Source organism: Theobroma umbraticum, unplaced genomic scaffold (assembly GCF_002168275.2).
Source record: "Theobroma umbraticum cultivar Fairchild unplaced genomic scaffold, ASM216827v3 scaffold_67.0, whole genome shotgun sequence".
Classification (NCBI taxonomy): Eukaryota; Viridiplantae; Streptophyta; class Magnoliopsida; order Malvales; family Malvaceae; genus Theobroma; species Theobroma umbraticum.
This window is the reverse complement of record NW_018397262.1, coordinates 4864403-4887695: the sequence shown is the minus strand read 5'-3', so window position 1 is coordinate 4887695 and position 23293 is coordinate 4864403. Positions and strand designations below refer to the sequence as shown.

At 31.3% G+C, this 23293-nt stretch overlaps 3 protein-coding genes across 3 annotated transcripts in view; 2 read left to right on the top strand and 1 right to left on the bottom strand.

Annotated features, from left to right (window-relative positions):
* The first annotated feature begins 4973 nt into the window (after positions 1-4973).
* On the top strand, positions 4974-13398 carry ELF9 (RNA binding (RRM/RBD/RNP motifs) family protein). The gene is made up of 13 exons (XM_021431904.2): positions 4974-5495; positions 5585-5647; positions 5728-5921; positions 6918-7133; positions 7546-7638; positions 7728-7766; positions 9145-9234; positions 9316-9418; positions 9597-9677; positions 10429-10505; positions 10734-10814; positions 11860-11951; positions 13071-13398. The coding sequence occupies exons 1-13, from the start codon at positions 5360-5362 to the stop codon at positions 13192-13194; spliced, it is 1389 nt and encodes a 462-aa protein (XP_021287579.1). The 5' UTR covers positions 4974-5359; the 3' UTR covers positions 13195-13398.
* A 3011-nt stretch (positions 13399-16409) lies between these two features.
* Positions 16410-20234, bottom strand: DJ1B (Class I glutamine amidotransferase-like superfamily protein). Its single transcript, XM_021431905.2, has 8 exons — positions 20082-20234; positions 19794-19994; positions 19018-19167; positions 18711-18893; positions 18503-18583; positions 17571-17771; positions 17333-17473; positions 16410-16798 (listed from the first exon to the last, which is right to left on the bottom strand). Exons 1-8 carry the CDS (start codon positions 20091-20093, stop codon positions 16592-16594), a joined length of 1176 nt encoding a protein of 391 aa, XP_021287580.2. The 5' UTR covers positions 20094-20234; the 3' UTR covers positions 16410-16591.
* Positions 20092-23293, top strand: part of LOC110419712 (increased DNA methylation 1-like) — a 15694-nt gene continuing 12492 nt past the window's right edge. Inside the window, exons 1-2 of the mRNA XM_089784134.1 lie at positions 20092-20170; positions 20263-20420. Of these exons, the coding sequence (XP_089640260.1) occupies positions 20092-20170; positions 20263-20420 (237 nt within the window). The remainder of the gene's footprint in view (positions 20171-20262; positions 20421-23293) is intronic.

The window sequence follows — 23293 nt, the reverse complement described above, 5'->3', positions numbered from 1 at the left end:
AACCAAAATATACCTAATTTTTCAATTTGCTATAAATGTATAATTTAAGATTATAAGTATAAACTAGATTCCAAGTTTCTTTTCCTATATTTACCAACCAAGGCTTGCATTTTTCTTTCTTGCCGGTCACCTAGATTGGTTTTCCTTTCTTTCCTCCCTCTTTCTTTCTTACTAAACATTGGTGAAAACCATTTAGAAGAAAGGAGCTTTGCAACGTGTGAAATCCTTTTATTTTTATTTTTTTTAGCCAATTGGTTATCCAATTGACAGCTTCACGTCTTCATTGTTGACTTGGAATTTCCACAATTTTGGCTTATTTTGACCACTATTCAATTAGTTCTCTTTCTCTCTATTTTCCCAATGTAGGCATTCTACGTCAGCTAATTGAACTCATTGTGTTATCCCAAAAATATGTATGTTAGATGAAAATCAACTTGATTAATTAAATTATACAAACTTTAAAGTTTTAAACGTGCATTATTGTTTATTTTATTAAATATATACGGTAATTCTTTTTTGGTTATAATTTTTTAATAAATTATTTTAAAAAATTTAAATAAATTTTTATTCTTTTATTATGTTTAATTAAATTTTTATATTTTATTTTAAGTCCAATAAGTATTTATGACTAATGATTAATTAATTATTATTATTAATTAAAATATTACTTATCATTTTATATCATTAATATGATATTGATATGAAAGATGAAAAATACTATATGATCATATTATTGTATAAAATTAAAATATTACGTTATTATCAATTATGATATATTAATATGTCACATTATCATTAATTATAATATGTTAGTATACTACGTCAGAGTTATGGGACATAAAATGATAAATATTATTTTAATTAAGTCAAATATTAATCATAGAAGATTATTTGATTCAAAATAAAATATAAGAATTTATTTGATTTAAAATAATAATATAAAATTTGATAGACGTAATACAAATATAAAAATTTATTTAATTTAAAATAAAAATATAAAAAATTAATTAAATATAATAAAAATATAAAAACTTATGAAAAAGGTAATTCTAATATAAAATTGCAGCGTTAAAATGCTAAACAAAGCTAACATGGTAACCATTGGCCATTGGCCTTTGAATCACCGGAGCATTAAAAACAATGGATACAACCCCAATACCAAAACTAAATACATCAGGAACCACAGTTGACACCCTCCCTGCTAGACAGTGCCATACGACGAAGCACTTCACCACATTTCCATTAATAATACCAGCACAATTCTTCATATTTCATGGCTAGACTTGATGGCCCCCTATTAATTCACTGTTCAGAACATGAAAATGACACGAAAATTACTTCCAAAAAAGAAAAAGAAAAAGAAAAGGCCCAGAAAAAACATTTCCTGATGATAATTGAAGGTTTCAGCAAGCAAGTTGTGTCAGATAAATCCTATGAACACTGCTTAAATAAGCAACAATATAGACAAGTAGAAACATTTTCTCATCATTAAAAACACCAGCTAGTTTTGCTTTTCACACTTGAAAAATTAATTGAATTCCAGGTTAATATTTGAAATCAAGAAATCATATGAAGACAAGTCAATGGCTATGTTCAAGTCTATGAAGCAGTGAAAAATCCAGCCAGCTCTAAGAAGTTCAGTTAATCTAGTTCAAAGTTATGATTGAAGTCCTCTTTGACTGTACAATTCCCTGCTCCTAGGAGAAGTACTGGCTTTGTTTTGAGGGATTATTAGAGCAAACGTTAAAGGCCGCCCTTTTCTGTGTGGTACAGAATGATCCCTGCATTGTACAATGGATGCAGCTCATGCAGAGTTTATATTTTATAATTCCTGTGAATAATTTTAGATTTTTGTCAAAAATATTATGTAATTTTTTAAAATATTTTTTGAAGTAGACACATGATTAAAGTGTTTTTAAAATTTCCTTTTAAATGTATTGTAAATAAGTTACTCCATCCATTTTGTCTCTCTTCTTTTTCTGAAAAGGAAACTTTCTAATATCTAATGATGAATACAATAATAAATTATTTTCTTTAATTGTCATTCTATTATTTTCTTTATATTTAGAATTTTTTAAGGAATAATTTTTTTTTTGAAAAATCATACATGATTTTTGTTTATTACTATATGTATTTACTTTAAAATGGCAAAAAGGAAGGAAATATTAAAATTGAAGGCAATTTAATTATAAATTAAATATATGAATATCAGCCAAATGCTAGAAATTAATTAATAAGCTTAATTACCACTTGTTGGTTTCTTGAATTCTCTTGCTTTCCTATCAACTATTGTTCCTTTCATTGCGTCTCTCACAAGTTTCAATTAATAGTCTCGCATTCTGGTCCACTGATCATTATCAAATGTCTATTCTTAATTGTCAGATCGAATTACAAGCAAAGCTTGTAATTGGAGGATTTAAGGATAATTAAATTGGAAAAGCAGAAAGAGAAGAAGCTTAACTAGTTAGGAAAATCAATGGTTAAAAATTACCTTTGAGATTCTAATTTTGTTGTTCTTGCCTTATTAGGTGAAATTTTGATTATATTAAGATATGGGCATTTTTATTGATGGAGGAAAATTGATAATGAATAAAAAAATGTAAAACAAAAGTCTTTAATAAATGAATTTTCCTTAAAAAAGGGTGAAATTTTAAGTAAAATTTAAAACTTTTATTATGATAAGTTTCATTTTCTATGATCAAATTTTCTCGACGAATAAACATAAAAAAAAAATTGAAATCTTAAATTGATTGAAATAATGTATTGCATCTTGAAGTGATAAAATTGAAGAACATTAAATACTAAAATGCTTATTTCTTTCAATAAATTTGATAAATTTTATACGTAACATGAAACATCAACATTCATGTAATGCTTTTGTTTTTTTGGGAATTAAGAGAATAAGGTTTTAAATTTTGCTTTATAAATAAAGAGATTATATACTAATCGATGAATTAAATGTTTGGGTATTATATAATATTTTAATTTAAACAACAAAAATTTATAATTAAAACTGTATTTTAATTTAAATATAAAAGAATTCAAATAATAAATATTAGATATGTACTTTTTTTAAAAAAAATAAAGATGTAAATAAGATGAATAACAAAATAAAAGATTGATGATTATGACTTCAACGTGGGCTTGTAATTTACTCTTCTTTTAACTTTATTGTAGAGAGAGCGCTGCTATTGATTAATAGACATTTTCTTCTAGCCAATAAGACTTGATCAAGATAGTATCAAATAGTCAAGCAAGAATTCAAGACTATAGTATCATTAGTTTCTTCCCCTAATATTTGCCCACCAAGGCTTGCATTTTTCTTTCTTTCCAGTCAGCTTGATTTGTTTTTTCTTTTAAAACTATGTTTGGTTGAAATGAAGGAAAATAAAGCATAGGGAAAAATAAGATGAAAAAAAGGAAAGTTATTTTTTCATTTTTGTGTGTATGTGTGTTTGGACAGACGTTTGTGATTAAAGATTGATTAATTATCATTAATCAAATATTCACGCGACACTAATATAATACTAACATAAAGAGTAAAAATATCATGTGATCATGTCATGATATTACGTCAGCATCATATTACATAAAACAACAATGGACACATTTTGATTAACGATAATTAATTAACCATTAATCATAAAGATTTAAAAAGAATAACGATTTGATTAAAGATAATAAAAAAATATTTAAATTTTATTAAATAATTTAAGAATTTATTTAAAAAAAAAAAGAAATATACAACTCCATCTATTTTTGTTCCTTCCTCTTACTTCTCTTCTACCAAATTAAAGGAAAATACTAAGAATAACAAAATCATTTTCTTTCCTTCCTTTTTTCCTCCTGGCCTAGTCCAAGTCAATGTCCTAAAAGAAAGGGTACTTTGCAAAGTGTGAAATCCTATTTTTCATATGGTGTGTATGTGTTGGTAATAAATCAGGCAAATTGATCATTCTAGCCACAGCTTGGCTTGTTCATTTTTGACTTGAAATTTCTTCTAATTTGGCTAATTTTGACCACCAAATTCTTCTTCTTCTCCTAAACATTCTAGTTTAGCTAATTACCTAATTGTCCTACCCCAAAATATGCTAGATCAAACCAACTTATACAGTTAGATTTATACAAATGATTGAAAAGAGTATAATCCTATAAACATTAATAATTGGGTTTTAATTTTACAAAGAGATTCATATCTAATCGATACGTATTTGTTTATTTTGTATTTATTAATTTTTTATTTATAGTCAAATGTATATGATAATTCATATATACTCGTCTTTGAAGTTTAAAAATTTTACTTTTGGTACTTAATTTTTTTTTTTGGCTTCATTTTTGGGTGTTTTGAGAGGAAAGCATGGAAATTTAGTTATAGACTTATGCCTTATGGTAACTTTTTGACATATTGTGATAATTAAACTGTTTGCATATTTTGTATTAAAATTTTAATGTTTCTTTTAATGGAATTAAGTTAACGTTAATTAAAAAAAAGGTTAGAATACTTAAAAGGGTTTGTAAATTATTTTAAAAATTTTAAATAAATTTTTAGATTTTTTATTTTTTTTAAAAAAGTTAGAATACTTAAAAGGGTCATATGATAATCTCACCCTCTATTATGATAAGTCAGCATGACAAATCAATATTATGTGGATATAAAATAGTAGATATCATTTTGATTAATAAAAGTTATCTATTATTAATTCTAAGATTTTATTTGATTCAAATAAAAATGCATAAATTTGATTAAATGTAATATAAAATAAAATTTTATTTAAAATTTTTTAAAAATATTATGTCATTAAAAAATAACAAATATTTATGCGTTTATCTATCATTAATTAAACTAATTTTTGTTGAAATATAGAAAAGAATGGTCCATTACATCAGGATAGCTCTTTACAACAAGGTCCCAACGCAAAATGGAAGAAAGCCCAAATCTTTACAACAAGGCTTTGCTTAACTACCCAAACCCAAAGTTCCTACTTCCCCTTCTCCTCTTGGTTCTGGAAGCCTTTGCACTCTGCACATCTCTTCTTTCTCTTTTCACTGTTCTTTCTTGGGCTTTTCTCCATTTTTCAGTGCTGATCCTAGTTGTCAGCTTCTTCCTCCCCTCCTTTTTGCTTCTTAGTTCTGGAATTTTCCTCCACCTGCACTCTGCACCTCTTCTTTCTCTTTCCAGTGTTGTTGTTGTTGTTTTTTTTTTTTTTAATTTTTCAGTTTGGGTTTGCAATTTCTTCTTCCTGGTTCCTGCATAATCTCTTCAGTTGTGATAAAATTGTGTCTTTTTGAATTCTGGGGAAAGTTATACAATATCCCATATCCTTGTTAGTGTCAAGTCGTGTCGACTGCGGCGCCGAAAATGGCGAGTCCGAGAAATACTGACTCTGAAAGTACGCTCGCAGGGTCTGAAGGAAGAAGTCAGGGGGAACCATTGCCCTCAATTCCTGGGTTTGTTTCAGGAATTTCTCATCAGGGAAAGGATTATTCTGCTCCAGGTGAAATTAACTTCTAGTCGCTTTTTTTGTAATTTATAAATTAGAATCTTTGTCTTCATGATGAGGTTCTCACTTTGTGATGTTTTCAGTGCCCTCAACTGATAGCGATGCTCTTTTGAACACTGTGAAGGAGACTGATTATTCAGCTGCAGGTACATATATTTTTTTTCTATCTTTATTTAAAGTATTCACTATCTGGCGAGGGCCTCTTACCCTGTAATGTACTGTGCAGTGCCTTCCAATGAAGATGATGAGTTTGAGAAATGGCAGAGAGAGGTTGGAGAGGCAGAGGCGGATATTGGTGATGGGTTCGGGGTTGATTATCAGGATAGGCCTCTAACACCACCAGAAGGTGAAGAAGAATTCACTGATGATGACGGGACTAGGTACAAGTGGGATAGAAGTCTGCGAGTATGGGTTCCTGAGGTTGGTGCCTTAGTTTGATAGGTTGAGATGTGAAAATGGTTGAACTTGTATATTTTAGTTGACTCATGGTCTGTCCTCTATGTTCATTATTTCCTACACTGTTACATACTATTGAGACTTCAGTTTTAACATGTTTATTTTCTTTAATTATGGTTCTGTCTGATAAGATGAAAAATCTCACTCCTGAAAACTTTAGTATGGAATTTTAATTCTTGAACACTTAATTACTAAATTTATATTCCTGAAATCGTTTGGTATGCTACTGAATATTAAATATTGAATAGATTTTTGTTGATTTTTTTTTTGCAAAATATGCATATGATTTTATAAGTATTTTACATTAGTATAAGTTAGAAAGGAAAGAAGAAAGAAAGAATATCACGTTAGTGTACTTAAATAATTAACTAATTTTTTTTTCCTTTAATAAGATGATCGAACACATTAGGCAGCTTTCGACCACTTAAAAATTTTCAACATTTTTTTTATTGAAACTCTTCCAATTTAAGTGCTTTCAGAAATATGTTATCAAACACATTGAAAAAAAAGTTAGTCATTGCAAATTTTCAATGATTTGTCTAAGACTACCTAACTCTCTATGCACTTTTTCCCCCTTAAAACATGTTTGTGTACTTAATGGCTAATGCATCTTACTCAGGAATAGTTAGTGACTTATTTTATGTAACTTGCCATGCATATCTTTAGATTGGAAGGGTCCAATTGTCTTTCAAGTATAAAATTTAAATGAAAGCTATAATTTCCATTCAAAGAATATTTTTGTCAGTCACTAGGTTGGGAATTCTGTTTTGCATAATTTGTAAAAGTCAGAATTCTAATATCATATTGTTGCATTAATGTTTTTGTTGTTATTGCTCTTTACAATTCCGTTTTTATAGCTTCTCTTATCTTCTCCTTCTCTCTCTTAAAAATTCAGTTTTGCATGACCTTTATTTATTTATTTATTTTTTAATTGTATGAGTTACTGATGATGCATGATAGGATAACTCATCAAGCAAATATGAGCACTATGGAGTAGAAGAGATGACATTCTTGCAAGAAGAGGAAGTTTTTTCAACTGTAAGTGCTACTGTTGCTGCTGATCTTACTGATGCTGCTGATGCCTCTGTTAGAGAAGAAGTTAATGGCAGTGGGGAGCAAACTGAAGCAGGTTCTAATGCCAAGAGAAAATTGTTGGAAAAGAAAGTTGAGAAGAAGGTATTCTTTCTTTCCCTTGGAGTTTTCTTTTTATAATTCTTTGAAGAAAGGTGTTATCCTATTCTAGTTGCATTCTTTATCTTGCTGTTTCCAAGTAGCATTACAGTTGTCATCCTCAATTTTTGGCATCATTATTGTAATAGCATTGTCCTTTTGGTGCAATATTCTTTGCCTTTACTTTGCCAAGATTAAGAATTGCCCATGTGGAATGCTTTTGAGTGCATTAGTCTATAAACTTCCACTTTCAATTCAGTAGTATATTACTACAAAGAAAAGAATCATATGTTTTATGTAGTTATTTTTTGGACAGCCTCTTAGTGTTTCATTAATTTGGACTGAAATAGTCCAATTGTTTGTATATATGATATGAGCTGAGCTTGTAATATCCTTTATCATTTTAATACTTTTGCAGGAACCTAATAAACCTCCTGATTCTTGGTTTGAATTGAAAGTCAATACAAATGTCTATGTGACTGGATTGCCTGATGATGTAACTGCAGAAGAAGTAATGTTAACTTTAGAACCTTAATGTCTTTCCTTCCTTCTTCTTTCCTTTCTTTTTTTGGTTAGTCTCTAATTGGAAACATGTGGCAGTTGGTTGAGGTGTTTTCCAAGTGCGGGATAATCAAAGAGGTAAGAAACCTGTCTTGCATATTTTATTTTATTTGACTCTATCTATGGATGGTTAAATGGCGAAGTTCTCTTTTCACATTCAAGTACTAACCAAATTCTTTTGGCAGCAAAGAGATGAACTCATCTTTAGAAAGAGGACTGTAAAAAAATTAAACATTGTGTGTACAAGCATCGAATTGCATCCTGACTTTAAGAAGTTTCGACTGACGCGTATTTGCCTGCTTGTTGATTGATTATATCAGTATGTTACCCAAAATATTCAAAATGCTTTGTGGATATTACTTCAGTGTACTAAATGAAATTTGAAATTCTTAGCAACATAAACTCTGAAGAAAAAAAGATGAAAATTATAGAAAAAAGTGTCTAAAGATTAGTTGGTACAGCTATTTGTGGGGTAATCAAGAAGGTAAAGACCATCTTACATGGTCATAATGAATTGGACTCTATAATGGCTGAAGTTTTCTGAATACATAGATATATTTTCTTTGCATTAAGGAGATGGAAGGGCTGGAATAAATAAACATTGTGCATCCATGCATTGTATCCTGACTTCATGGAATTGACTGACACGTGCTGCATATGATTCTAGAAAAGATAAGATTGATAAAATTATTCAAAATGCTTACTACATCTTGTTTCAGTGTACTAATCACAACTTGAAATGCTTAGCAACATAAAATGTGAAGGAAAAAAATAACTAAAGATGAGGCTTGTGGGATTGCTGAATTCCCTTTATGTTGTTAAACACTGATAATGATACCATTGTGAAAGTGTTCTTCCCCATATAGTGTTTAGCCTGTTGCAACTGTAGTAAATCTCTGGCCTTTCCCTTTGAGTGGCATAGACTGAATTTTGGTAGTATAGTATTTTATTCATCTCAGTTTTCAGTGGTTTAACTATGCTAAATTTTCTTTCTGCTATCATGCATAAATTTCTCTATGTAGTGTACATCTGAATAGCTTGAGTGGGAGCTCGTGCTTTATGTGTTCGCCTAGGAGATTTTATTGTGTTGTTGCATTAGTACTGTCACGAGATGTTTGAACATTATATTTCCTATCACAAAAGCTTTAATGAGAGTCACAAGTTTGTGACATTCGTTATTCAGGTCTTAACTGGTAGTTCTGTATGTCTGGGTGTCTGGGTGGGGATAATGCCCTGGTTCCTGAATTTGGATACATTGTGCGGAAGAAATCTCTAATAGGTGCATGATTGTTGTGATTATTATATTTTTTCCCTTGCTTGTATACCACAGCAGTGGGTAGCTTATTCTCTGGGGCTTAATCCAAAATGCACCCAATAATAATAGGAGAGGTTAAATCCATGCATGAATAGGATTTTATGTTGTACACCTCATGAGTAAGTGTGAAAAATTTTATAGGACCCTGAAACAAAAAGACCTCGTGTGAAGATCTATGTTGACAAGGAGACAGGAAGGAAAAAGGGGGATGCACTTGTCACTTATCTGAAGGTAGTTTTCTTCCTCATTTCACATTTTTGATGTGTAACATTTATAAAATTTTGCTAACCTGGAAGTTCTTATCTGTGCTAGGAGCCTTCTGTTGCTTTGGCTATGCAAATTTTGGATGGGACACCTTTACGTCTCGGTGGCAAGATCCCTATGTCAGTCACCCAAGCTAAATTTGAGCAGAAAGGTACAATGTTTGGGCACAGTTACTTTTAACTTTGGCCAGGTATCGTTTGAATTATTTGTGTAATTGTTTTTCTTATCAACGGGGAATTGAATACATTTCTATGCAGAGTCAACTGAGGAGCTTTTTTTTAATGTTTTGAGTCTTTCTTTACTGATAGGCTTCTGTTGCTCTAATGCAGGGGAGAAATTTATAGCCAAACAAGTGGACAACAGGAAAAAAAAGAAATTGAAGAAAGTTGAGGATAAGATACTCGGCTGGGGTGGGTTCTCATCTTGCGGTAGTGCTGTATTGGAAACGATAATTTTGAAGTGCTTTCTACTTTCCTTTTGACTCTCTATATGAGTTCTTTTCCTCTTTCCTTTTTCTGTTTACCATACAAAAACAATATGCACGGATTTAATTTGGTAAATTGTTGGTACCACCTTGTCTGTAGATGGAAGAAATTTAGGATATGGATGAAGTTATCTATTCTTACATGGTTTGTTTGCTTGTTTTCTTATGTGTTATTAATATCTTCATTGCATTGCACCCAATGGTTAGAACTTGAAACTCCATCTTAGAGGTCTCAATTTTAAACCTTCGGGGGGCGGGGGCGGTTGTGAGATGGCCCAAGACCCAATAGGTCTCCATATGTACCCAAAAGAAAAAAATATATATTTGGGAGTATCGATATAGGTTTTCTGCAATGAGTCTTGTTTGAAATTTTTTTTATTTACAAACATTTTATGTTTTCCTTTTCTTGTTGCATTTAATGTTATAAAAAATAGACCTACTCTGCATTGTAGTCAATTCCATTCTGCTAGTATGACTCGGCAATCTTGGTAAAGAAATAAGCTCAAATCATGAGATTGAATGCTTTTGCATTATGAGCAATGCTAACTTTTGTATTGACTTTGAGTGGCTTTTTAGTGTTGGTACCATGAAACTTATTTCTTGGCATAGTTTCACTTGTCGGCTTTCTCTTGTGCAACACTTGCATCCCCAGGGCTCATTTTTTGTGTCTGGTGCAGGTGGTCGTGATGATGCAAAGGTGACAATTCCAGCGACTGTTGTCCTACGTAACATGTTTACTCCTGCTGAAATGAGGGTATGCTTGAAACCATGGTCAATTGCATGACAGCATTCCCCAAAATTTATATGCATGACTGCCTCCAATGCTTAAAATTTTCCGGTTACTATTTTGAATTTAAGATTAATTTCTAATCTTCTCCTTTGAATGTGGTTGTTATAAGTAGTATAAGTAACATCAGGTCCCTACAGCTGCTACTTATACGTTATATGGAGTTGTGAGTTGACTTTCCCCTTATCTCTGCAGGCAGATGAAAATTTACGTTCCGAGCTGGAGGAGGATGTTAAAGGGGAATGTGTGAAGCTTGGTCCAGTGGACTCAGTCAAGGTAATATAACCTTTTAGCATGAGCTCATCTGTATAATTTGATACATGTGTGATAAATAGCCATGTAATAATAGAATATATACTCATGTCTTGGCTGATAAGTCCTGAAATTAGGTATTGTGGAACCGTGATGGAATTGTTTCATGAAGTCTCTCAATCTGGTGTTGGATATGGAGTAGAAGTTCTTTGTCCTCCAATAATTTACAGAATTCAAGGATCTTGTAATTATTAAAAGCCATGAATCATTCCCTCTTACTCTAGGAGCTTGCCTGCGGAGAGGGTTATCTCTGGCTAACACAGAGCTGGGCAGTTTAGAAAATTGCAGTTTCCCATTAAACTCCTTGAAGTATTTCCCCTGCTTTTTGCTTTGACCTAAAGCTTCTTGGGCTGCAACTACTGTTCCTTTTCTTTTTTATTTGTTAAATTTATTTTATTCAATGAGTATTTGACAAGGCTGCATAGAACATATATTTATAATACTTGTTAACAACAAAATTGACCTGGCAAATTATTAATGGCATATGTACCATATAGAAAGGGTAGTTTCCTTGTATTGTATGGTTTCTTACTACTTTTAGGAATGTTACAGTTCAATTACGAGACAGAATACTGTCATCTGATGAAATGTCTTAAGCTTCCATGCCCTATAAAATTTAGTAGTCATCTCCTTCACCCATAATATATTCATCCTTCAATTTGACAAGGCTAGATATCCAAGTTTTCCTTTATTCTACACGCTTTGTGTTTGTAGGAAGAGATGAATGCTTGTGCATGCGCATAGAGAGCTAAGTTCTCTCTTTCTTTGCCTGGTGTTCCTTTTACCGAGCGATAAGTTCATTTTCCTATGTGTTCTCTATCTGTTTGTCTGTCCGTCTGTCTATCTCTCCTCTTTTTTTATCTACTTCCATTTTCTTATTTCAATGATCAAAATCTCAGCTGCACTACTTCGTTTCTTCTGCATGATTAGCTCCAATTTGCAGAGTGGTTGTTCCATATTTAATTAAGGGTTGTCCCATTTCTAAGATTTGGTTTGTTTTGTCCTGCAGGTTTGTGAGAACAATCCACAAGGTGTTGTTTTGGTAAAATATAAGGATAGGAAGGATGCTCAAAAGTGCATAGAGTTGATGAATGGACGATGGTAATTTTTTTTTATCATCTTGGAAAGTTTACATTTTTATTTTGTAAAACATCGGATCAAAAAATCACAAGGGGAAAAATGATTTGGGCATTACTAAACCATCAAAGAACCAAAAGAGAAAAGCAAAACAAGTTAATGATAGTAAGTAGTTAGGAAGAAATTTGAGTGCATATGGTCACCAGTGAATCTCAAGTCTACGTAGTTACAATCAATTAACTACTATAGTTGATTCTCTGTGTTAGTTTCTTTTTCTGGTTGATTTTTATCACATGCAAAAACCCACAACTAATTTTTGGTGACTGGAGTGTTACGTAACTAGTTGTCTACGCCTGAATATTTCTTGTAAAATTAGCTTTTATGCAAGTTGCTAGAGTTTGTAGATTGAAAACCAGAGACGCCATCTATATAGACAGCTAACATTCATAGGGTAATATGTATGAATCAACTGAAATTGGAGGTGGCAAATAGGTGGTCAACTAAAATTAGAGGCAGCAAATAGGTCGGTTAGGGTTCAGTCATTTCAGGAGCTGATTGGTTCAAGTTCGATCCATTTCAGATTGGGCTATTCTAGGTTAGGATCGTTTTGGGTTTGGGCCGTTCCAATTTTGGATTGTTTCAAGTTTTGTTCAGGTTTGGGCTAATTACATGTCATTTTTAGATTTTGTGGAAGATGTAACTATATCAGCATGAACTTTGAGGTCGGATTGATTTGAATTTGGGTTGTTTTGTGTTCAGATTGTCTTGGATTTTGATTGTTTCGCTTTGGGTTTTTGAATTTTTGATCAGTTTGGGTTTGGTTGGCTTTGGATTTGAGCTTTGTTGGACGGTTTCTCTGGTTTGGGTTTGGCTTCATTTTGCCACCTCTAATTGAAATCAAACATGTTCCTAGATTTGTTGTTGGACGTTCTTGAATAGCTATGGAAAATGCTTTTGATTTTCATCAGGGAATAACCTAAAGTTGAACGGGTAATATCAAATGATCGTACAAAGTAATTCATCAAAAAGATGAATGCACAATGAAACCATTTAACAACTAGCAAGGATTAAAGTTTTGATGTTATTTTTTCTTATCATGCTCACATGTTTCTTGGTTGTAATTTTGATTTTGGTTTGATTTAGGTTTGGTGGGCGACAGGTCCATGCAAGTGAAGATGATGGAGTGGTTAATCATGTTTTGGTGCGGGATTTAAACGAGGATGCTGTCCGATTGGAGCAATTCGGTGCTGAACTTGAAGCTGAGTGAGTTTAGTCAGACCACTCAAATGCGTTGATGCTGGAACTGGCTTAATTTTGTATTCTTAAACTAGTGGCTGTGCATAAAATGATTATTCAGATTTGATGTTGGGGATATTTCTTTTCTATGTTTCAGTTGAAGGTTCAGATAACTACTGATTATTCCTTTTTCCTTTCTTTTAATAGCATAGCAACATAGCTCATTACTAGTCTACAGTACCAAGGTTATAAACCTCATAGAAAATTGCAGGTTTTAATGCACTTATATGGTCACTATTCTCTCTTTGCAGCTCCTCTTTGTATTCTTCAAAACTACCTGGGAAAATATTGAGAGTCCCATTTTCTACTACCCAAATTTGACACTTCTTTTCATCCTTACGGACGATTGATATGAGCCAGGCAACATAGACTTACCAAAGTAACACCCAGTTAGCCCATCCGGTGCATCTATGCTTTGCATGTCCAAATGTTTTGTGTGGGCTCATGTAATAGCAATATGTGAAGTAAACAAGATAAATTATAAAACATCAGTTGATTTGAACAAAGTTTGTTTGATAAAAAGGGTGAGTTTTCATGCTAATTGATAATTAAAAAGCATTAACAATTCATTTATCCATCTCGGATTAAGTTTAGTGCTTGGTCCTGTTTGAAAAGGAACGAAGATTGAGTATAATACGTTTTAAGTCTTAATAAACCCATAACATATAATGTCATATGTCAAAATCATTGTTATTAGGAATTTCACCTCTATTGGTGAAAATGGAGTCGTGTTTACAGGTTAAAAAAACTTGATCTTTACATTATTCATGAAAAGGAGACATGATGCGTGATCAAAAATAGTATCAACGAATATTAAATTATTTTATGTTGAGCTTTAGAATCTTACATGTGATTACTCATATAAAATTATTTTTAATTAGTTTGACAAAACTTTTCACTAATTAGATCAATGTTTTAAATTAATATATATATATATATATATATATCTATATCTTTATCTATGCATGAGATTTTTGGAAATATTGGATTTAGTTATATTTTGAAATTGATGAGGAATTGTTGGAAGATTTTTAAAATAAGATGAAAAGAAAGATAAGATTAATTGATTAATTCAATAAGTTAACTGACTAAATAGCAAGATTAGTGGACTAACCATCCAGTGATTGTGGATTGATGTCCATAAGAATAATGTAGATACATTGGCCGATAGGTACAGGCTGCCTAATCCTTCAGTTGATATGAAGTGTGCTTTCAGGTTACTGGATAGGACGCTGATGTCCATCTAATAACCACTAAAATACCTTCAAATCGGTTCCATTGTATGCTACTTGGCCCTGTATAACTCTGTTGATGAAGTAGTCCAAGATGCCTCTGAACATCTTGACCAGGAAGTTCTACCATACGTCAAGGACAAAGTAAGTGGGACTAACGGTCACGAGTGAAAAATTATTGACATAATACTTTTATTAGGTTAAATTAAATTTATGTATTTTTATTTTAAATTAAATAAATATTAATTAATAATTAATTAATTATTGTTAATTAAAATATCACTTATAATATAATATTTATTTGATAAATAAAAAATTTCATATCAACATATCATATTATCATGTTAATGTACGCATTTTTAATTTTAATTGTGACACTTTTGATTTTTGATAATAAAAAATGTATCAGACTTATTCAAAAAGTCTAGATCAATCTCCCCTTTATTGATAAAAAAATAATATTTGTTAATGATTAAGAAATTTGTGTTGAATGCAGTGGATAGCTTATTGTAGAGGAATGCTGAAAGAAGCACAATGGAATCAGAGTGGATGCATGCCGACTTTTGATAAGTATTTAAAAAATGCTTGGATCTCTATTGGTGTTCCAGTAGCCTTGGCCATTTCTCATTTCTGCATAAGCGAGTCCATAACTGAACATTTGCCTAATTGCACTGAGAATTGGTCTACCTTTGAGTTATTTTTATCATACCTGCCTTATTTTTAGGCTTGTAGACGATTTAATGACCGTCAAGGTACAATTATTTTGCATGAAATTTGTCATAATCTTACACAGCATTTGCATAGTTATAAAAAAAATAATTAAAAACTCTTTAAATTATTTTTAAAATTTTAAATAAATTATTATTTTTTTATTACGTTGAATTAAGTTCTTGTATTTTTATTCTAAACCAAATAAAACTTTATGCTTTATTTTGAATTAAATAAGTTATTATAATAATTGACTTAGCTAAAATGTCATATGTTATTTTATATCACGTGTCGCTAACATGTCATATTGACATGTTATAATAAGAGATAGCATGATATATTAATGTGGCATAATAATATGAAATATACAAATACGGTGACTTCTTTGGTACTCAAACCCAAGCCAATATGGATTGTGTGCATAAATTACTGTTTGAGCCCATCCCCATGGAATGAAAGAGCAAGCAAAGGGTGGCAAAAAGAATCAAGGATCATCAACATTAGCCTTGGAAATTTAGGGTTCCAAGTTTATTGTTGATTTTATAAAGTTTTAATAGTGGTTCGCAGTTTGGTTTCGTTATCTTTTAAATAAAGATCTAATTGAGATTGTTATTTAATAATCTCAAGTTTGAATTTTACGATTAAGTAGTGTAAAATTTATATTTGAAATAAAAGAGGACTACTCTTTATTGTGTAAATTAAGATTGCATGTACTGAAATATTAATATTAATAGAGATGTTACATATTGAGTGTTGGTAAATACAAGTGAAATGAAATTGTTAATGCAAAACTAATTGATTTTGATCTTTCATAGTATAAAAGTTAATGGGATAAATATTAAATGTCATCTTTATACTTTAATTACATTGAATTTTATCAAAGAATTTTTTATTTTAATTAATTTTTCGACATAAAAAATAAACCTTCATTCTCATCAATAATTACCCATTAAATTCCGACATATTTCCGATCAAACGTTGACGGGCACATTACCATAGTAATTGACTTTTAAATAAAATTACAGAAAACCATTTTGTCGGAGATTCAGCTCTGTAACCTCAAATTGCATGTAAACAATGAATAATATATTAAACTTACCATTATCTTCTGCTAAACGAAAATCAAGAAAATGGTTTCATCCCTTACTATGTTCATGAAACAAGTGATTATCTATTTTTCTGCTTCATATTCTCTCAGTATTCAGCATGTACACCCAGGCAGGAATCAAGGACTCAAAGATGTTAGTTATCACATGGTAAGTCTTGTTGCTGAGCTCTTCCGAAGCTCATTTATTTATCAACAAACTGTTGTACATAACCGCAAAAGTGACATGTTCACATTCAAACAGCAAATTTACCTTCCCCTGTATCTTCTCATAGCATATTCTATGGTAGCAAGGACCAAAGGACAAACATTCAGACCAGCACCTACTGGTGTACAAAAAGCATTACTTTTGCTAGCTCTATAGCTTTCTGGCGTCCAAAAAACTTCTCCACGATTGCTAGTGCGAACTCCATGGCAGTTCCAGGGCCCCTGCTTGTAATGAGGTTGCCGTCAACCACAACTCTGTTGTCAATGAAACTCTGATCTGACAGCTTGTTGCACATTGCAGGGAATGCTGTGGCCTTTTTGCCCTGGAAATTAGCAGAATACAACTGTTAAACATTTGCGAATACTGAATGCAGAAAATTCCTGAAGACTTGTGTACCATTTTCTTTTAACTCAAGATCTATATGTTTGAAACAAATATAATTACAAAAGTCGCACACAAACTTAAGCACATGTAGGTTATATTATTATTAAAGTAACACAATTAATGCGCAAAAGCAAGCACAATTTCAAAATTATTTTTTAACTTTGTGCAACACTGAATGTTTAAAGTTTCAAAGCCTATGAGCAAATGACTACAGTTAAACAGTTTATGATGACCTTAGAGCCTAATGATAAATTCTTATGTACAAAATATTAGTAGAATTATTTAATCCAGTCTCCTGAATGGCAGAGACTACTTCACAGAGCAACAGTTGATTATGGGTTTTTAAATACTTTTAGTTTATAATTTAGTTTATGAATTACTCAAGGGTATCAAGTAAATTGGCTTTTACAACATTCATAGTCACGCGACAAGTATTCTCCCCACGCAAATATTAACATGATTAAAATTAGACCTTAAGTAAGCCATGGGGCTCCAAGACCAAAGCTGGAGATGCACATATAGCTCCATAGGGTTTGTTTGATTGCATCTGCTTCTTTAGCAAGTTCACCAGCTTATCTGAGTTAGCAAATGCTTGAGCACCGCCAAGTCCACCCTGAAAATATGCAAGAAAAGGTTCATAATATATTTAGCTAAGGAAGAAAGAGTAGGCACGAAACGGAGACAAGAAACATGACAGAATCCCAACATACTGGCAAGACTATTAGGTCATATGAAAGTTTAGCAGCTTCATCAAGGAGCATATCTGCCACTAACTTTACTTTCCTAGAAGCCAGAATTTCAAGATTGTCTCCAACAGAGGCAACCACAACATTTGCCTTCGCTCGACGCAGGATATCAATGGTTATAACTGCTTCCATTTCTTCTGAGCCATCAGCAATTGGTACAAGGATCTGAAATATTAACAAAAAGCAACTTTTATAATAGAAAAGAAATGAAATATAACCCCAAAATTTCGTATAATAGAAGGAGGACAAATTTGGATGTCACAACACATGGAATTGAATATCGGAATGAAGTTGAAACTGATTGCACAGAATCATATTGGGCAAGGAAATGAAGAGTATTTGGATATTAAGACAACTATCTTCTTTCTGCAATCAACTTACAAACCATCCAGTATATTAAATCAATGTTTTGATTCCCAATCTATTAGGATGTTATTACAAGTTCAACTAAGAGAAGCGAAGCAGAAAGAGGGAAAAGGTTATTACCCAAGTGTTCTTGCATATCTAGGAGTTTAAATTGCTACCCTGTAAAAGCAAAGAAGAAAAGACAACGGTAGAAATTGCCAGATGCAAGCCATTTCCTTAGATATGAAGCTAAGATACCTACCTAGGATCCGCTTTTTCCAACTTTGATTGCTGCTCACTTTAGGCTTTTCTAGTCTTTATGCACTTCACTAGCTAGTTCTAAATTTGCTTCCCTTGAAAATCTTAAGACTCACAAATTGGAACTCTTTCTGGATATCCTAATTAGAGTATTGAGGTGAGAATATAGATCCTGCATTAACTGCACACTGGAAAATGTGTACTGAGACATACTTCAGAATAAAGATTAATACATCAAATATCATTTCAAAGTTTGATAAAATGAAAGCAATAAACCAATGCCAAAACCTCACCTGAGGGTTATCATTGCATTTCCATTCCATGGGATTCAACTCAGTGACTGTATACTCATCACCATGGTTTGGACGCATCACCTGAAGATAATCAGTTTCCTTTTAGCAAACAGTGGTTTCATTTTATTGAACTTCCAATTAGCCACATGGCTTTTCCCTTTTCCGCAAAAGAATGCATAAATAACTACTGTAGTAAAAGCGTGCATACCAATGGCCCAGAAACTTCATAAGCCTTCTCTTTGCCGTACAATTGCTCGACTAGTGCTACAGCAAACTCCATGGTAGTGCCAGGTCCACGACTTGTCACAACTTTGCCATCCTGCTGAACTCTTGATTCAACAGCTGTTGCACAAGATGTCAGTTGGTCCATAAAAGATGGGTAACAGGTTGCCTGTCAGAAACAATACGATGATTATGAGTTCAATCATGCAACACTATACACGATAAAAGTCATGCCAACAACCGTATCATGATCTCTGAAATAATTTAGATAAAATTTATCACTTAGTACTCACTTTCAGTCCCTTCAACAGACCCCACGAACCAAGTGCAACAGCAGGTGAAGCACAAACGGCAGCATAAAGCCGCCCATCTACAGCCTGCTTCTTCACAACACTTTCAAGAGCTTCACAATTTTTGAGGTTGGTAGCACCAGGCATGCCTCCCTAATAGCAAAAGTATCAGTGAGAAAATTCAATCGGAAAAGTACATATTTGAGCACAAACACGGCAAACAAGAAAAATATGACCATATTAGAACCTAAGAGGATTGAAAACACACGAGAAGGCCAAAATTGCTTCTACCAGATATAACTTGAAATTTTATACTGAGTAATAAACATCAAATTAGACTTTGTTCCATACCAATGAAAGGTTAGGAGATTCGATTTTGTTCTTAAAAAAATAAAATATATAACAAAAATCACTTTTATAACAAAAAAAAATAAAACAAAAAAATAAATTATTGTTCAAAAAATTCATGCTTTTTTGTTCTAAAAAAAATTACTATTTTAAATTCATACAAATTATTCACTTTTATAACTCAAAAATAAAACACTTATTGCATTTTTCTTCAAAAAATCGCTAATTTACTTTCATACAACCTATTTGCTTTTGAAAGCAAAAGCACTTCTTCATTTTAGCTTGCAGAAGTTTAAAAAAAAAAAGCAATAAAAAATAAAAAGAAGTCTCAACTTTTTAACCAATTTTTTAAAAATTTTTCATATTTTGCATTTCACGTCAACACCGAAACCCGAAGAAAAGAGGTAAGAAACAAAAGAATTACAACTTACAGGAAGAGCGATGAGATCAAAAATGGTGTTAGTACAATCAGCGACAAGAGCATCAGCAACGATCTTAACACCGTGGCAAGCGTCAACAGGAAGCTGTTTCTCGACGGAAGCCACCGTGACGTCAGCTCCCGATCTCCTTAAGACGTCGATCGTAATCACAGCTTCCATCGGCTCCGTCCCGTTCGCAATCGGAACCAAAACCTAAAAAAACAAACAATTAAAAAAAATCAAAATCACAAAAAAGGCATAAAGTGAAGAAGATTTTTATTTTCTTTTTGTGGTGTTTGCCTTTTTAGCCATGGTGGTTGAAGCAGAGGCGGAGAAGGAGGAGCGAGGGGATTTGAAAGCAGAGAAAGCGGAAATGGCGGAGCTTTGGAGTAAAAGAAAGAGAGTGAGGTGTCAAGTGGCGTAATTGTAATAATGCCATTTGGCTTCGGGGGTTTTTCGGTTTTTTCAGTGTTCTTCTTAGGGATCGGCTCGGCTCTCCCTGTTGGAGGGAGCTTGGTTTCATCTATGGCGGCAAAGGATGAGCTCGTCGAGATGGGCGGTTTCGATTTTACCACGTCGTCTACATTCCTAAAATTTGGATATTATGATTTTCTTTCAATAAACGTTTATTGCAATAAGGTATTGTCTTAATATTAATAGTAATTTATTTATTTAATTCGTTGTTTTATTGTACGTTATATAATAGTAATGTTATATATATAGTTGAAGATTAATTAATTATGATCTAATTTTTGCATGGTCCAATCTATTTCCAAAATAAGCCAATTCTTTTTGTTTTCTACATATAATTGTATTAAAAAAATAAATAAATCAATACATTAATAAGATTACATAAATAAATACATATCAATAATATTAAACTATCTATAATAAATAGTCAAAATATTTTGAAGTTTTCTAATAATTACATTCATGTATTGAATTAAATAATAAAGATATGTATTTTATATTCGAACAAATGTATTTGACTTCCCCTTCTTCTTTCTATTGAGAAAACTTAAAGTTGGTGAATTATATCTTTTGAAGAATAAAACTCTATTAAATTGAATTCAAGTCCATTATCTAACTTGTTCTGTTTGAGTTTATATTGAATTGGTTCTTTATCTTGTTACAAAATGAAGGCACTATTAAGATAATATCTGATTTTGCCTTCATTAAGAAAGTTCAGGTAAATTTTAAATATTGATGCCCAACAATTAGGAAAATAGTGATGACCATTGATAGTAGGTATTGAATATGGTCTCCATATGTTCATATGCAACAATTCAAAAGGCATCCTTGTAGATTTTTTGTTTTTTTTTGAAAGGTAGGCATACTTGTAGATTGAATGTGAATAAGAAACTATAGTCTTTCCTTCTTAGCCAAAGGGCATATTTCACATGAAATACTTGGATAATTTTGTTGAATTACTTATATTGTAGCCAATGAAGTATGTTCTAGACTAAGTGCCTATTTGATCTGTTTTTTTTTTTTCAACTTATTTATATCTTAAATATAAAAGTCGGACTAAATAGGATTTTGAGAAATTTTTTTAAAAAATAATTCTTTAAAAAAAACAAAATCCAAAAAAAAAGAGTGTCAAGAAAAACTTTAAAAATGAGCTTTCTCTTCTATTATTTTAAAAACACACTAATTTTTCAAGAGAATATTTTTTTTCAAAAAGTCATCTATTAAAAATAATCCCAACATTATCTTTTATAATAATTTTAACTAAAATTAGAACTTATATAAGTTGTTTTCTCAAATAGTTTATCTAAAAAAAACTTATAAAAGTAAATTTATCAAATAATTTTAACTTAATTTTAAAAGCTATTTTTTATAAGAATTTCATAATAATTTTTAAACTAAAAAAAAAGGCCAAAAAAGCCCTAAAATGTCAAATATCAAAATATGAGTTGATTTCCTTAATTATGAAATGTGAATTGATGAACACAATGTAATTTTGCTTAGTTTGTGTGAGCTTACTAACAAAAATTAAATTGAACTTGAAAGATGGAACACAAAGCATATTTTGTAAGGTTAAAAAGGGTATCAATCTAACTATCCCTATGTTTGTGACTAAAGTCCTAGTACTGTTAGGCATTTGCACAAACATGTTATGAACTGGTTCAATGTATGCAAAGGAATTCAAACAATAGGATATATGAGATGACGCATTAGTATCAATGATTCACTAACTATGATTAATAACATAAGCATTTATGTTCACTGGCTCATCAATCATTGTATTTTGTGCATTTAAGCAAAATGAGTTCGTAATCATACCATTTAGTGTTGAATTTTCTAGTGAGGCAGTCTACTGGTGAGTGTTTGATGAAGGAGGATCACCATCGAAGCTTGTTGCTTGCTCATTGATAACTAACATGAGTTTATGTATCAAATTCTTAGAAAGACACGGTGTTGATAGTGGCATCTTCATTCTATTTTGGTTGTGAAGTGGAAATGGCACTGTTCACTAATGAGATAGGCTTCCTAAGATTGTTCTTGCCTAATGAATTTAAATTAGTAGGAATTCTATTAGCTTGTAACACTATTCTTTAGGGTCTGTTTGGTAATTGTAAAATAAGTTGATGAAGGAAAATTTTTTACGTGAAAAATAGTTTGTTGAAAAATTTAATATTTTTTATTATTTGAATAAACTATGGATAATATTTCCGATTGTTTAGATTGTCTTATAAAAAATATTTTTTACTATTCATTTTCAAAAGAAATTATCTTAGAAAAAATTAAGCAACATTATAATCTAAAAAAATAATACCTTACTAATTTAATTGAACCCAACAAAAATTATTCAAATACAATAGAAAAAAAAGAGAGGAAAGGTTACTGAAATTATATACATTTTAAAAAAAACCTTATTTTTGAGTGATTAACTATAATTAACTAATTTTGAGTAAATTCAGTTTTATTATCAACTCCTTCTTCATTAACTTCGATTAAGACCTTTGAAAGATTTTGATGATAGAGTGATTTACTAGACCTCATTCTATCCTTTATTTTTTCTCAAACAAAATATTTTAGAATTGAAACAGCATCCACATTTCAATCAAACATTTGAGAAGGAAGTGTAAATTTGGAAATAGAAACCCATCTACCCATGAAGAAAAGGAAGATAAAGAAAGAAAGGAGGAAAAGAAAGAGAATGGGAGGTGCAAACCATTGGTGGTCGCTGCAATAGGATAGAGAGACACGGTTTTGATGGTAAAAAAGGAGAAAGAAAGAAAGAAAAGAAAAGAAAAGTTGTTGGTTAAGAAGACTTGTGATCAATGGCGGAATTAGGATTTCAGAGGTGAAGAGTCGAAGATAATGTCTATAAAATAGTCATATTAGAAGTTTAATATTTGACAAAAATATGAAGAAAATTAGATGAAAAAATTCATATGAAAATTATACAAATAAATCTTGAAAATTATTCAATGGAATTAATCTTAATAGTTTACTTAAAAAAATTAACTAGTCTAATTATAAATAATTTAATAATGACGATAATC